Source organism: Mastomys coucha, unplaced genomic scaffold (assembly GCF_008632895.1).
Source record: "Mastomys coucha isolate ucsf_1 unplaced genomic scaffold, UCSF_Mcou_1 pScaffold5, whole genome shotgun sequence".
Classification (NCBI taxonomy): domain Eukaryota; kingdom Metazoa; phylum Chordata; class Mammalia; order Rodentia; family Muridae; genus Mastomys; species Mastomys coucha.
Window position 1 is genome coordinate 61,114,253 of NW_022196911.1, and position 17,013 is coordinate 61,131,265.

Sequence of the window (17,013 nt, forward strand, 5' to 3'; positions counted from 1 at the left end):
GAGAGAGAGAGAGAGAGAAGGAGAGACAGAGACACAGAGAGAGACAGAGACACAGAGAGAGACAGAGACACAGAGACACAGAGAGAGACAGAGACAGACAGAGACAGACAGAAACAGAGACAGACAGAGACAGAGACAGGCACAGGAGCTCAGCCCACTAAAACAAGATGCCAGAGTGAAGCCAAGTCATGCCAACAATGCACTCTGTGAAAGGAGGGAAGAAAAGACTCTGTATAGTAGTGTGAGTTGAGCTGTGTAAGATGGAAGCCTGTGAATCGTTTCTTCTTCACTTTTCTTGTGGAGGGCATAGTGGGGAAGAATACAGAGAAAGTCAACTGGCTCTGGTTCAGTTGGGCAGTTCACAGTGCCTGAACGTTTTTCCCCTGTGGACAGATTCTAGTAGGCACACCCCCTTCAGCCATAGCATGCTTATCCCCTATACTGGGGAAATTGCTAATCAGGATTATTATGACTGATGCCTTTACAAGAGTGAAAGAGACACACAAAGGGAAGACAGCTTTGGGCGGACAAGTCAGGTGGATACTGAGACTGAGCCTAAAGGGCCCTCACTGAGGAATGTCAGACACCCCCAGAAACTAAAAGATGCAAAGACAAGTCCTGTCACGAGGATTTGGAGGTGACCTGGTTCTGCTTATATCGTCACTTCAGATTTCCAGGCTCCACAACTGTATACTTCTGTCCTTTTAGAAAACTTGGCATATAGTGCTTGACAACAGGAGCCTGTGAAGCAAACACCACAACTATCAGCAGATTCTAACTCCTGCATGCTGACGTTGTGGAAGATGTTATGATGTCCACTTTATAAATAAGGAAACAAAGGACCTAAGAGTTAGGTAACATGCCAGAGTGCTTCCCCTGCCCCAACACATGTATACTCATACACACTCACAATCATACTAATACTGGCTGGTTTTGTGTGTCAACTTGACACAGGCTAGAGTTATCACAGAGAAGGGAGCTTCAGTTGGGGAAGTGCCTCCGTGAGATTCAGTTGTGGGGCATTTTCTCAATTAGTGACCAAGGGGGTAGAGCCCCTTGTGGGTGGTGCCATCCCTGGGCTGGAAGTCTTGGGTTCTATAAGAGAGCAGACTGAGCAAGCCAGGGGAAGCAAGCCAGTAAGGAACATCTCTCCATGGCCTCTGCATCAGCTTCTGCTTCTTGACCTGACTGAGTTCCAGTCCTGACTTCCTCTGCAATGTGGAAGTAAGCTGAATAAACCCTTTCCTCCCCAACTTGCTTCTTGGTCATGATGTTTGTGCAGGAGTAGAAACCCTGACTAAGACAATACTCATACTCATACTTGCATACACACACACACACACACACACACACACACACACACACACACACAAACCCAGGTATATCCAAATCCAAGGCCTGTGCTAACTAAGCCATTTTCATTGTTGCTCTTGTTCTGAATGGGTTCATTCAGAACTACCTTCAGAACAGACTTTTCATAAAGGCATCAAACACTTGTGTCAGGGTTTCCAAGTCCAGAAAGGTAGCCACTACTGTGTGCTATTAAACATTTGTATATTGTGAGAACAAACATGGAGGACCATAAACAGGATTCATTCAAATGTGCTTTCATGTGTGCCCATTGGGTATGCACTTGAGAGCTGCCTCCATAGAGTGCAGGCGTGGACTCTCTGGATCTGGGAGTCAGTCGTTCCTCATTTTCTAGTAGATATCAGGTCTGGCTCCAAATGTGGATTCAGTCCCCACTGTAAGGACTTTGTAGCTTGTGATCTTTTCAACATTCATAAAGTTTTAACTAGACTAATCTACCTAACAGGGACTTGTGTCCTAGATTTGCTATTTCTAAATGGTAGGACCAATATTTTATATTCTCATGTTAACTGGGAACAAACAAGTCCCATTTTACAGATGGACAAGAGGATGAGATAGTAGTGTGTCCCAACAAACCCAATAGACATGAGCGACTCATAAGCGCTAAGAGTCCCAGGTTGGGAAGGATCCTTTTGCTTGGAGTTTCAGTTCAGAGTAATAAGAGATGCCTAACAGAGCTCCAACACTAGCCTGACTTCTGGAAGTGGTATAGAGCACCTTCATTGGAGCCACCCAGATTCCTACCCTAAGCCTCGGTAGAGGAGGAAGCTTAACTGGCAAACAAAAAACAAAACAAAACAAAATACACAAAACACAAAACATCAGGACTTTTGATTCCCTCCTACCCTGAAGGGAGAGCTCTCACCCTAGCATTTACTGCTTGCTTCTTGGCAGGCTTGGGAAGGATGAGATTGTTGTACTGGTGCAAGTAAAGGAACTCACTTGTGTTCAAAATGGCTCCACATTTCAACTCTGAGAGAGGCACACTGATGTCATGAGGACAGGTATTTAAGTCAAAACATGACTTTGAGAGAACATGACTTTTTTTCTGGGGATTGGTACTTACCTTGATGCCTCCCCAGGCCTGGTGGGACAGGAACTCCATTGGGCTGGGAGTTCCTGTCTGTACTGGAGCCCGAAGCAAAAAGTCCAACTCTGCAGAATTGACTTCCTGGTTCACCAGTAGAATCTGCAATGTAGAAAAACAACAGTGAGATTCTTCAGCTGTGGTCACCGCGGGCTGGAGATCTTAGGGCTTGTCACTTAGTGTAATTACTGCTGCCTTTAGCTCTAGAGCTTGCCCATCAATTTTAGCTATTTAAAGAGGGTGGATTAGAAGTGTATATTCATGCAAATTTCTTCTATGTGCATCTGTTTTCAGCCAAAACACCAGAGCGACTTAAATGCACACAGCGGGTGACTATATATCTTGGTTAGCAAGTATTATATATCAATCATAAGTGCCATGGAGTATGTGCCTGCAATTTAATTGAGCAGATGACACATACAAACGACATGATTTGAAGGAAGTGTCAAAGCGACATATGAATATATGCAAAATAGAAGTGCATATATAAATCAATAAAGAGTTCTGAAGTAGAGGAGTGACTAGCAGGCAGGAGAAGAAATGGATTAATCCAACTACAATTTCCATCCTGGGGTCTGGGGAAGATAAAAGTCAGGGATATTAAAGCAGGAAGGGAGAACTTTCCAGGGAAAGGGGATTGAAGGTACAGGGGCTTGGAGAGGTGTGTAGAGAGGTATATGCATGGGATGGAAAGCCTTTGTCTTGGTTGTGGATATGAGTTACATGAGAGGTGGGATCCAGGTTTCTTTGAAGGTTACTCTGCCATCTGGGTCATACAGAGGCTGAGTGGTATATGTGTGCTAACATGAACTCATGAACTCAGACACTGAAACATACAAACAGCACAAACTGGTGACAGGACACTGGACCTTTAGCATTGGAGAGGATCTTTGGGCTCATATAGCCTGTGCTGTGCACTTACTTATACATGGAAAAATCCCAATTCTGAGTGGTGGGGAAGGTACAAAGAAAGAAGTGAAGTTTTTAAGGCTTTTTGATGCTGAGATTAAATGACTGATCAAGGTTTCTTCCTAATGTTGCAGTGACATGGAAAGTCTTAAGTTCTCACGTTCCCAAGAATCAAAGCTGTTGAAACAGCTTTGTGACAGCAAGAGAAAGCCCAATCTACAGATTGTGCACCAACTATTGGTTGTATAACCAGTGCCAATTTGATTGGATGGTAGTGGCTTCTGGAAGGACATTCTAAGGATCTCAGATTGTCCAGTATCAACAAGAAGAAACTACAACGATTAAAGATGTCTGCTCCAAGTAGAACAATAGTCAGTTAGGAGTGTGTGACAGTGATAGTTGGACTGTAGTGGGTCAGTTCATGTGATGACCAGGCTGAGTTCCTTTGAGGAATGCCATCATTTCTTAAACAAGCTGACTGGATGGTAAATATTACTCATGGAAACATTTTTGGTTTGCTTTTACCTGAAAGGTGAGCTGGGCTAGGTAGGTTAGCTTATCACACTCGAAGAGGCCACGTGTGGTATATTGGTATACTGAGAAAGTTATGCTGTCTATTAGATTAGTCACTCGCTCTTTGACACTTTCACTGGGAGCTGCCTTCTGCACAGCTTTTTGGAAGACAATGTTGAAGGCCTGTGGAGAGAAAATGAGTCATAGGTGATTTAGAAAAGCCTCTTCCCTATGAAGAATATTATAATTTTCTAGTTACTCATTGAAAGCTTTTCCCAACACTTCCTGCTAGAGGAGACACTAGTAAGAAGTTGTGCTATCAGGGACTGGAGAGGTGGCTCAGAGGTTAAGAGCACTGGCTTCTCTTTCCAGGGGACCCAGGTTTGATTCCCAGTACCCATATTGTTGTTCACAACTGTTAACTCCAGTCTCAGGAGATTTGACACCTCTCTGAGGGCACCAGACATGCTATTAGCTCTTAATTTGTCTTTCCCAAAACTCATATTGGAACTTAATCCCTACCCTGAGTATTTAAGAGGATGGAAACTTACTTTGACTATGATATTTAGAGGAGGGGCCTTTCAGAGGTGAGGTCATCAGCAAACAGGGCATGGAGGTATGATCCCTAACTCTTATTAAGTAATGTCCTATGCAATTTCTGGACTCTGACAACAGACAGTCACTATTATAGCCTCTGTTACTTGGTCCAGGAACTATGAGCTGAAATAAGCTTATCTTTTTAACTTATCCAGTGCTATTATGGACTGGAGAGATGTTTCAGAGGTCATTAGTAACACAAAATGGTTTAATAAATGTGTGTATTGAATGTTGATTAGTGAAATCAATGAAAAACAATTGTGCTGTAGACAAAGGCCTTGATCTAGTAAGTTTTTAATCAGATGATGCAGCCAAAAATGACTATTTGAGTTAGTGATGTTATAATAGATGATATAATATAGTGATGTTTAATAGATGACAAAACTCTTTTTTTTATGTCAGTTGCAATTTATTACTACAGAAAGATACCTTAAACTAGTAAAGGGGACTACAAGGTACCCAGGAAAGACCAGGTGCAATATTTAACATTTGTTCAATTAAATATCATGAACATAATCATCCCAAACGATGTGCCATATTACAGATCCCTGTTAATCAGAAAGCTGTGACTTGATGTTCCCTAGGTTTTAAAGTTCTCTTGGACAGTGTAGAACTCTATTCATTCTTTGTGAGGTTGTATCTTCCATGGCCTTAGCTTGGTCAATCCATTTTTCTTGCATTATACCGCACCCCAGATGACAAAATTCTTATGGCATAGAGATCATGTTCTGAACAACCTCCCTTTCTAAAACTGATCCTGGCACATAGTAGGTAGCAAAAACTATTTTATTTTATAACTTTTCCTCTCAACAAGAATCTCCAATGCCATTTGTTTGTTTCTAGTAGCTTTACGTTCATTCTTCTAAGTCCTTGTAAGTAACTCTTAATCTCACTGCCTTTTCCTGCAGTGGAAGGAACACAAGCTCCTTTAAGTTCTATCTCTGAACTATAAACAGGGCATGGTATAAAAAAAATGTGACTGAAGTGGAAATTTCTGGTTGTGTCATGTGATGCAGACTCATGTGATGTTTTGCTGAAGCAGACCCATGAAAAGACACGTGATGTTTGGAGAGAGTATGAGCAGGACCCAACAGACATTGATGGAGCGCTTGCATTGCTAGTCTCATTGGTCTCACATCTTTGCTAATCTTCACTTCATTGAGAGGAGCATGGTGGACAACTTCTCCTGGCATTCCATCTGGTTCTGGTCACTCCTGAGGGCTTGTGCTGATTCGGCCACTGTTGTTAATTCATGTTTGGTGACGCTGTTGAATTGGTCTGTTAGTATCCTGATACAATTGAACTGGATTGCCTATATCCTGACAACAGAGATTGGGATTGCCCCAAAGAACTTCTAAACAGGTCCACATCCCCTTGTTCTATTTACAATCTTTTTTTCTCCTACCCTTGGATGGTGGATTAGAAGCGCTGGGGTTGAAGTATTTGAGAACCCTTACTAAAGATAGTTGGAAAAATCTAAGCCTACATGTGACCAATATTCTCTCATTTGAAACTTAATGATTTCTCATAAAAATAAATATTTGTGATACTACATTTTAAGAAGGTGGATAGAATAAATAATGAAAGGAAATAAAAAACCAATATATGAATTGATTTAATCCTTAGTTCTACAGATGTTTATTCATTTGTCCATTTTCTTTTTGTGGTTCCAAGAAGTAAAATAAAAACCTTTCCATCTCTACAAAATCAAGGATTTGAACCTCAGTGGAAGCCATGTAAGGTTTGAGTCTTGGTGTTCTTCATTTAAGAATGGTTAGGATGGCTCTCTCTGCTTTGCCTGCTTGCCTTGTGGGACTGAGCAACTGCTAGATCCTTGGATTTACATTCATAGCTGCTGTTGACCATTGTTGGGAGTTGGACTACAGACACCATCCCACAACACCCAGAGGAAGCCCCACTCCCAGGTGCTCTGACACTCCCAGGATCAGAGGTGAGGAGGACCCACCATCTGTCCCAACACTTGGAGTCACTGGGATCAGCAGGACCAGGCACACAGGAACTCTGCCAGCCCAGTGGCTTGGGCTCTTTCTGGTCTCTCTGGGCTGGTGTCCTGAGCAGACCTTCGGCACAAGCTCTGCAGCCAGTCCCACAACACCCAGAGGAAGTTCCACTCCCAGGTGCTCTAACAAGCCTAGGATCACAGGATTCCAGAATCACAGGATCACAGAGGCAGCTTGACTCTGAGGAGTTCTGACACAACCAGGACCACAGAAGGAGAGGCTCCAGGCAGATTTAGCAAGGGCAGGTAGTACTAGAGATAACCAGATGGTGGGGGGCAAGCATAAGAAAATAAACAACACAAACCAAGGTTACTTGGCATCATCAGAACCCAATTCTCCCACCATAGCAAGTCCTGAACACACCATCACACCCAAAAAGCAAGATTCAGATATAAAAATCACTTCTTATGATGATGATACAGGACTTTAAGAAAGACATAAATAGCACCCTCAAAGAAATACAGGAGAACACAGGTAAACAGCTAGAAGTCCTTCAAGAGGAAGCACAAAAATCCCTTAAAGAACTACAGGAAAATACAATCAAACAAGTGAAGAAAATGAGTGAAACCATCCAGAATCTAAAAATGGAAATAGAAATAATAAAGAAATCAGAAAGAGAGACAACCCTGGAGATATAAAACCTAGGAAAGAAATCAAGAGTCATAGATGCAGGCATCACCAACAGAATACAAGAGATAGAAGAGAGAATCTCAGGGGCAGAAGACACCATAGAAAACATTGACACAACAGTCAAAGAAAATACAAAAAGCAAAAAGCTCCTAATGCAAAACATCCAGGAAATCCAGGATGCAATGTGAGAAGACCAAACCTAAGGATAATAGGTATAGAAGAGAGTGAAGACTCCCATTGTAAGTGGGCCAGTAAATATCTTCAACAAAATTATAGAGGAAAACCTCCCTAACCTAAAGAAAGAGATGCCCATGAACATACAAGAAGCCTACAGAACTCCAAATAGACTGGACCAGAAAAGAAATTCCTCCCATCACATAATAATAAAAGCACCAAACGTACCAAACAAAGAAAGAATTTTAAAAGTAGTAAGGGAAAATGGTCAAGTAACATATAAAGGTAGGCCTATCAGAATTACACCAGAGACTATGAAAGCTAGAAGATCCTGGGTAGATGTCATACAGACCCTACAAGAACACAAATGCCAGCCCAGGCTACCCAGCAAAACTCTCAATTACCATAGATGGAGAAAATAAGATATTCCATAACAAAACCAAAATTACACAATATCTTTCCACAAATCTAGCCCTACAAAGGGTAATAGATGGAAAACATCAACATAAGGAGCAAAACTACACCCTAGAAGAAGCAAGAAAGTAATCTTTCAACAAATCCACACAAACCTAATTCCACCTTTTACAACAAAAACAACAGGAAGTGACAATTACTTTTTCTTAATATCTTAATATGAAAATTAATATTACCAACATATCCTAAGCAATTGAAATCCAAAAATATGAGGAATTAGAAATTTGTTGATTGTCATTCAATGGTCTCTTTAGTTTGGTAATTGGAGAAATAGGTCCAATATTGTACAATCTATATACACTTTCAGCTTGTTTGTTCATGACAGTGTCTGGCTGTGTACAACATAAGGGTCTTGAAATCTTGCTTCTCCTATCTCAGCCTCTCTATTAGTAGGATTGTTTATTTCATGTTTTTACACTACACTATGACTTTCAGACCAGCTTATATATTTCAAAAGTACTTATAAACCCAAAAGAATCATAGACAATTAACTAGGGCGGTTGCTTGTAAGAGAACAACAAAGAGTGAGACTGAATGCTTTGCTTGACATTTGTAACTCTTGTATCAAGTTTGAAGAAGAAGACTTTATATGTTACTCTTTTTCTGAGATGAATGCTTTTCCAAATTGTCACAGCTAATGAACCAAATTCTTACCCTCACCCAATGTCTGTGCCACCCTTCAAGCAGAACCATTGTTCATTGAAACAGTTTTTGAATGACTTTATGGATTGACCATCTTAATACATACACCATTTCTTAAGTGAATGTAACCTGTTCCCTGTGTGCTGAGAATAAAGTCACTCACTCGAGTCAAATAGCTTTGACAATAGCAGGAAGTCTGTATCCAAAAATTGAGCCTACAATTCATTTCTTGGTGCAGCAGAACTGTCAACTCTCAGCTTAGCTACAATGGAGGTAAAATCCTTTGGTGATGTGAGAGTCATTGAAGTACAGCCTTATTACAGTGAAATCCAATGTCTAAAAATTGTTCTTATTTTGGGCTTGTACCACAGTAAGAGCCAAGATTTTAAACTCTACTAAATACAAAACAAACAAAAAAACTTTATATATTCATGTTCATTTAAGAAAATACTAGTAGTGATGTATTATTTTGAAGTATACAGTTAATATGTTTGGAGTTATTTAAAATTTATATTGAGAAAAATGTATTTCCCCTATTGTTGTAGACGAGCATCTACATAAGACTGTTAAATTGATTGTTGTTTTATATCAAACAACTTTTATAATACTTATTTTTATTGTTATAATATTTTATAAATTTTAAGGAATATGACAAAAAATATATTGTAGGTATTGTAGGGTGGTCTCTGGGAGGAGTGGTGGTACAAAAGGGAAACAAGAATGTGATTCAATTCTATTTAATTAAAATATGTTTTTAAATGTTACCAAATTCAGATAAATTGTAATCATGTAACTTTTCTCATCATAATGTAAAAAAGTTTTAAAATAAATAAATAAATAAGCTCAAAAAATGTTAACAAATTCAGATAAATTGAAATCATGTGACTTTTCTCATCATAATGCAATAAAAGTTAAAAAAACAAGAATGGTTAGGATGTACATTTCTGTCTCACAGTTCCAAGGCGTTTCTTGTTAACGAAGTCCTAGGAGCTTTCTTCAGTTGCTAATGATCTCAGCAAATCTTGTGTCAGTGCTTAACCCAACCCATTGTATTTACCTTCCCTTGATAGAGTTTTATATACAATAAATAGCTCATTAGAGGCTGATAATGTCCTCTAGGGCCACAGGGAGCAACATGGGAAGCTTCCACTGGCAGAGCAGGTAGGCAGAGGGTCAGGATAGCTTGCCTTCTCCTTGCTATTACTGCCTGTTTCCTCTAAAATTCCCTTCAAAGGCAGTGGTCAGTAAATAACCTCAAGTTACTGAATTTGAGTAAGGTGATTTATAATTCCATAAAGTCCTCAGAGAAAATATAAATCCTGACTACATCTAGCATTTATTTTACACTGTATGCACGTTGGATGCTAGTGCATCTCTCTTTTGGTGTGTCAATGTCTCTGGGGCTGGGCCTGATCCCACATTTGCAGCTTCTCTAGAAGGTCTCTTCCTGGCAGAGGGGTCTTTTCAGTGACTTTAGCTACCCTTGAAGATGCTCAACAGCTGTTCTGAAACTTTTAGGGACCAAATCAATTTTTTTAACATATTAGTATTAAAAAATATTCTTTCTACTTGTGAGAAAATAATATGAGCATTCTGAGGGTAGGGCTGGCTTTGGTGCTCATATTTCCCAGAATCCTACCCTTGTCTTAATATAGGCATTGAAAAACACAGAGTGGATGACTGTATCCCACTAATGCCTGAAAAATATTAGAAAAAAATTTAAAGAATGCTCAAGACCGGGGGCTAAAAGTCACCTACATTTATTTACAAGTGCTTTATGGAACCTGGTACATATGGATCCTGGACCCTTTCTGCTAGGACTAAGAGCTAGGCTTGTCTCTTTATTATAATTGTAATTACTTTAAAAGATGTATTTATTTAAATTTTTGTAAGATATTTTGCCTGCATGTGTATCTGTACACAACATTTATATACAATGCCCACGGAACCCCCTTCCTCCTCTTTCACCTTTCTGCTATTTTATATTTCTCAAGGTCTTGTCACATCTCAATCTCATTACACATTTAAATCTGTTTTCAAAGATCACATTGGTCTGTGAACAACTGTCTTTGGCATTCTTAATAACAATATCAGAATCCAAAATACTTTTTCCAGTCTTTGTTTATTTGTTTTTTTCTTTTTTCTCCCTCCCTCCCTCCTTCTCTCCCTTCCTCCCTCCTTCCCTCCCTTCCTCCCTTCTTTCTTTCCTTTATTCCTTTTTTTTTTTTTAGACCAGTTCAGTATACTAAACTGGTCTTGAAATTACAATCCTTGTACCTCAGCACCACACCTCAAGACTGGCATTACAGTTGTATCACTATGCCAGATGACTTCTTCCTTTTTTGAAATCATGCTTCAGAACCTTCTGCATCAGACTGCTATCACCATAAAACAATTTGAAACAACTCTGAAGATATATTCACAGGTTTCACATGATCTCTTGTTTTCAGAAAGCACCACTGTGGCAGGTTCCTGGTACTGATAGTGAATTTCAACTACTCTTGAACTAAGGACATCATTCTGTAGTTCAGTTATGCTCATTTTTATGCTGGCTTTTTATTATCTTGTAGTTCTTTTGGATGTTCCTATGATATGAATATGAGCCAATATTTATCCTTAAAACTACAAAATACCATAAACTGAGTCCATCCATGCTGCAGAGTATTGAGGCTTTAAGAAAGATGTTGGGAAACAGTGACAGGTTGTCTCCCATTAAATGAGTCCCAGGGATTGGAAACCTGAGAGTTTCTCAGTCACTCATTACCAATCCTACGTGCTGACCTTGACTTCCACTGTTATGGAACTGAGGTGTGCCTTCTGTGTGCATTCAGGTTCCAGTGTGAGGGAGATTTCCCCCTCAACTCCCGTGAGTGTGTGTGTGTGTGTGTGTGTGTGTGTGTGTATTTGCATGTGCGTGTACAACCTTTCTGCTTATTGGTTCAAACCAATGATGTTGTTCAGAACTCCCCCACCCACGACATCTTAATGCCTCTTTAATTATGGTCTTTTGATGAATGCACTAGAGGATAAGATGTACTTTCATCGAGTCCCAAAAATTTATAGGTCTTTATTTTTTCATGAGTACGATAAGTTTAGTCAGCACTTAAAATGTGCTAAGAACTTTAGTTTTATGGCTATTTCAACAGCCCTAAGTAGTAGCTTTGGGAATATTAGGATAATAAGAAAAGTAATTTAATGCTAGCCTCTCTTAATTGCTAGAGTTGGTCTTTCATCAATAAAAACAATATACATTTTGGATCCTCTCCATTATATTTTAAGCTCTTTGGGGAGAGAAAAACTTCTTACACTTCCTTTGTTTTTTGGTACCCTTTGCATTAATGGATATTCGATCTGCTTACTGAACAAATGAGGCTAATATTCACAGCAGTATCCTCTTTTGTTATGGTTAAGTTATGTAAGATGAAATCAAAGAAGTGGGGACTGTCACCTAAGTCTAAAGTCAATGTAGCTGCTTCTCTGGCTTAAATCTTGAAGATCTGCCATCATTAATGAAGAAGATGGGTAAGTTCTCAAGGTGCCCTAGGTTGATAGTGCTATTTTACTACAGTATGATTATGGGGGAAAGTCCAGGTGAAACTTACCTTGAGGGAGAACTGATACATTGGATGGATCTTGCTGAGGTCATTCATGATGAAGTAGAGCAGAGATGCCCGGGCAGCTGCTGGCCTATAGTGCTCTCGGGCTTCATTGATTTTTACTTCTGTCAATTTGGCTTCCTGAACCTGGAAACACAGATCATTGTTTAAACAAATCAAGACTCCAGGGAAGCATCCTCAACATTCCACGTGAGTAGATACCTGTCTGGATATAGAGTGCAGTGAACTGGGATGGATAGAAGCTCAAAAAAAAAAAAATCACTGTGATATTCCTTAGTAGAACTCAAGTGAAAATGAAGATTATACAATCCCAGTTTGCCTGACAGTGAGCATGTCAGCTCCTCTCGTTGGGAAATATGGAAAACTCTAAGCAATGTGTCTAATAGAATGGAAAACTAAGAGATACATATCACTGGAAAGTAAGAAATAGTAGAAGTCTGAGAAGGAAGTTCAACATACTTTTCATCCTTGTGAGTATATGTGTATGTTTATATGTGTGTGAGTGCATGTGTATGCATGGATGCATGTGATAATGGGGATTGATTCTGGAGACCTGTACATGCCAAAAAAATATCTCATCATTGAGCTACAAACTTAGCCCCTTTCTTAATTTAAATGGAATAGCTATATGCTAAGTCATAAGGAAATTCTTTCAGTGGAATATTTTGTTTTCAGAAGTGTTCAAGTCATAGGTAATAAGAGAGTTAAGTATCCAGATTGTATATTTCTGTAAGATTGTGTCTTTACCTATGGACTTCAACTCTTTTTTTTTTTTTTTTTTTTTTTTGTTCTTAGATTCCAAAATAGAATTAAAAGATTGGGAATTGGAGAATACATCAGGACAAAGCATGTTCTCAGATCAAATGGTTACAATTTACAGTTGGAAATTGTGGAATGAGAATGGCTCCTATACCCCATGTTTGAATGTTTGATCCCCAGTTGGTGGAACTATTTGGGAAGGATTAGGAGGTGTGGGCTTTGAGGTTTCCAAAGCCTATGCTATTCTTAATTATCCCACTCCTCCTTGTGCTTATGGAATAAGATCTAAGCTCTTACCTACTGCTCCAGCACCATACCTAATTGCCTGCTACTATGTTCCTTACCATGGTGGACTCTAACCCTCTGAAACTGTATTTGCCAAATTAAATGCTTTATTCTATAAGTTACCTTTGTCATGGTATTTTGTCACAGCAGAAGAAAAGTAACTAAGACAGAAATTGTACCAGGAAAAGGGTTATTACTGTGACAGGCCTAAGCATGCTGAGTTTTGGAGGACTGTGGAAGACAATGGGACTTTGGACTAGGAAAGTGGTTGAACACTGTAAATAGGGCTTAATGGCCATTTTAATAGGAGTGTGGAAGACAGTAGTGCTGAGGGCAGTGTCCATTATGAAGGCCAAGCTCAAGAGATGTCAAAGGAGGACAATACTAGCAACTGGGCTAGAGACCATTCATGTGATATTTTAATAAAGAATATGGCTCCTTTTTACCCTTGTATTAAGAATCTGCTTAAGGCTAAATTGAAGAGTATGGGACAAATTTCATTGGCAGAGATTTCAAGACAGCCTAATATTGATTCTGTCATTTGGATATTAGTAACTACTCATGAAGATTTACAATGAACAAGAATGGAAGAAAATATAAAATGGTAATTTTTAAAAGGACGAGAACATCAGGTAATTTAATGTTAGGGCCAATGCTTGTCCTGTAAAGATAAGGAGAGGCCGGTCGTAAAATGGAATAAAAGGAGTGGTACTATCATTTCAAGACCCAGCTCATTCTGCAGTGACAAGAAGGAAAGCGTGCATATCAACAAATCAAAGAGTATACAAATATAAATGAAGGGAGGGGCCAGGTTCCATTCCAAGCAAACAGCAGAACTTGACAGCATCAATCATGTACTTCTGGCTTTAGAGTCATGAATAATCCAAGAGTAAAGGGGTTGTAGAATCTTCTGTGGTTAAAGAAAGCTGGAGAGGCCAAATGAATGGTCTGGAAGTCCCTACATTGAAACCAAGAGTATCCAAAGCATGAAGCTATAAAAGTGAAGTATACTGGGGATGTCAGGATATTGAAGATGCCATAGCTGTGGGATACCTGTCAAGGACAGCTGCAGACAGAAGTGGATCTAGAGAAGAGAGAAGTATGTTATAGTCAGCAAAGCTGGAAAGGAAGAGGCATAAAAGCCATTGGCATTAGACATAGAATTATAGGATTTGGAGTTTACCCCTGCTGGGTTTCAGTCTTTGATATAGTATTTGTTCACTATGTCCTCTTTCCTCTGTTTTGAATTGTTAATGTATATTGTATAATGGAAGTATGTAATTTGCTTTTGGATTTTACTGGGGATTACAGTTGAGAGATTGCTGTGAGTCTCAGAAGAAAACGTGGACTTTTGACTTTTAAACTGTGGGGGCTTTTAAAATCAGACCGAATACATTTTACATTATGGCATGGTCATAAGCTTTTGGTGCTGGGAAGGGAAATGTGGTAGTTTGAATGATAATGGCCTCCATAGGTTCATCTGTTGGGATTCTTGGTTCCTCCTTGGTGGGACATTTGAGAACAAGATGGACAGTCTTGTTGGAGGAGATGTGTCACATTGGGGGTGGTTTTGAGCTTTCAAAAGTTCATGCAACTTTGCTTTGTGCTTGTAGATTTGAGGTCTAAGCTCTCAGCTGTCACTCCAGCATCATGCCTGCCTGCCTGGTACTGTGCTGCCTTCCTGCCTGGTGCTGTGCTACCTGCCATGATTGTCATGGGTTCAAATGCTCTGGAATTGTGAATCCCAAATTAAATGCTTTCCTTTTATATGTTACTTTGATCATGGTGTTTCATCCCAGCAGCAGAAAGTACCTTAGATAGAATTATTACCAAAGGAGACAATTAGAAGACTTCTTCCATCTAGCACTTGGGAGGCTATGGCAGGAAAATCACAAGGTCAAGGCCAGCCTGGGTCACAGAGTTAGACCTTGTCTCAAAAACAAAGACCTTTTCTCTTCTAAAACAACCTCCTCCCCTAAACAGCATACTTCACGAAGGTCAGTACACTAAGAACAGAAGGCAATTAAACAACCCTACAACAACTATTAAATGAGTCTACTTAGAGCAGTAGATATACCAGAAAGCCTCCAACAAAGGTATTCAAAAAAGGAGCTGGCCCACCTGAAAAGGAACTGATGAGAATGCCTGAAAATAACATAGTTGTTTAGATTCAATAGTGAACGAGATAAATAATGGAATTGAAAATAGAATAAGGAAACTGGAAGATCTGAAGAATGGTTAAAATGGCTCAGAAAGATACAAGGATGGAAAGTTGTGAGCATTTATAAGAACTGGGAGGTAGGATGGGAGAATCTAAACAAGTTTAACAGAAACATATAGAGAATAAAGAAAATGAAGGAGAGGTAATGTTTAAAGCTAATAATTTCCAAAATTATTAGAAATTATGATTATTATTCCAAAATATCAGAGCTTTTATTTGAAAGAAGTATATCCCTCTTATGATAAATAAGGATTCATCTTTATGATACAGTGAAATTTTAGAACATCAATGATGACATTAGAATATTAAAAGCCATCAGAAAGTATAAAGTACCTATAAAAGAATAGTAATTAGATTGAAAGCAGACTCTTAACAGCAATAACAAACCACAGGATACATTATGAAGCAATAACAAAAGATACAAGGAAATGATTAAAATTAAAGTACTCTAAAATTGTTTTGGAAGATGCTAGATATATTGCTTAATTTTATACCTCATTGAAACATATATTAAAGTCACATTTAAAATGAAAATGCTTATGATATATAAGCAAAAAAGGTTAAAATAAAATAGAATCACATCTTTCATATCATCAAAGAAAGAAAAAATTGTAAAGAGAAAGAATGATCCTACTTTTTTTTTGCTATTAGCTCAAACTATGGATGCATGAAATGGCCATATGTAAACACCGCAGTTAGTATACTAATTTCAAAATAAAACTTAAAAAAGAAAGAGAGCTGGGATGGAATTACTCTGCATAGGTGAATAATGTTGACCCCAGAAGACATGGGGTCAGATGAAAATCACAGTATGAGGCATGAGCTACCTCCCTGCAAGTTATTTGTTTCAAGAGGCCCCTGAGATTTTTTTTCAAACAACACAGGCTATGGCCATTGCCCTTGTTACTCACCACAACTATGTGGCAAGATCCTATTGCTGGAGATAGCACACACTGACTACAAAGACATAAAAATATCAGTTTCAAACCAGACAGGAAAGTTGTCCCTGATGGCTAGCTTTTATAGAATTGCAAAGTACTAAGTGGTTGTTTGGGAGAAAAAAACACCAGTGATTTTTATGATCTTGCTCAACGTTTGACATTGCACACTGCATTGTTGGCCTGCCAGGTGAGATATTCCCACACATGCAGTACTGGTGTGACTGTTAGCGGGTAACTAACTACCTTCTGATTGGATGTGAGGCCTACTCTCTAGAAGTACATTTATATTCTTTACTATATTCCTAGTCAAAACCCATGGCCAGGTAGGTCAAAGGGTAAAATGTTATTTTGCTGAATGGTTGTAATATTAAAATACCTTCTAAATGTTTATGTTTATGCCCACAGATCTGGCTGCTCTCACCCTTGGTTAGAGAAGCTTCTTCTTCTTCTTTTTTTTTTTTTGCAGTGAATAAAGAGTCAGTTGAGAGATACAGAGATGGTCAAACTGCAGAGAAGAAGATATGGAGTGCTCAGCTCTAAACAAGAGCTGCCCTACTCATGGTTCAGGGAACATCATAGAAGGGAAACAGAAAGAATGTAAGTGTCAGGAAGTATTGTGAACCGCTGTCTTCTGGACATGACATAGCTATCAGAATCATTAATGCACAGTCGTTCTCATTACCTTCATAGGAGCTACAGTATATCAAACCATCCTGATCTTGGCATAGATGGAGTAGATAATCTCCAGGCTCTACCCCCTTAATGAGGAGCT

At 39.1% G+C, this 17,013-nt stretch overlaps 1 protein-coding gene across 6 annotated transcripts in view; it reads right to left on the reverse strand.

Annotated features, from left to right (window-relative positions):
- The window catches only part of Dnah9 (dynein axonemal heavy chain 9), a 335,545-nt gene that overhangs the window by 47,967 nt on the left and 270,565 nt on the right, over window positions 1-17,013 (reverse strand). For all 6 annotated transcript variants that reach the window (XM_031353939.1, XM_031353935.1, XM_031353934.1 and 3 more), the window contains 3 exons: window positions 12,021-12,161; window positions 3,893-4,063; window positions 2,438-2,560 (listed from right to left, as the gene is read on the reverse strand). In XM_031353939.1, the coding sequence (XP_031209799.1) occupies window positions 2,438-2,560; window positions 3,893-4,063; window positions 12,021-12,161 (435 nt within the window). The remainder of the gene's footprint in view (window positions 1-2,437; window positions 2,561-3,892; window positions 4,064-12,020; window positions 12,162-17,013) is intronic.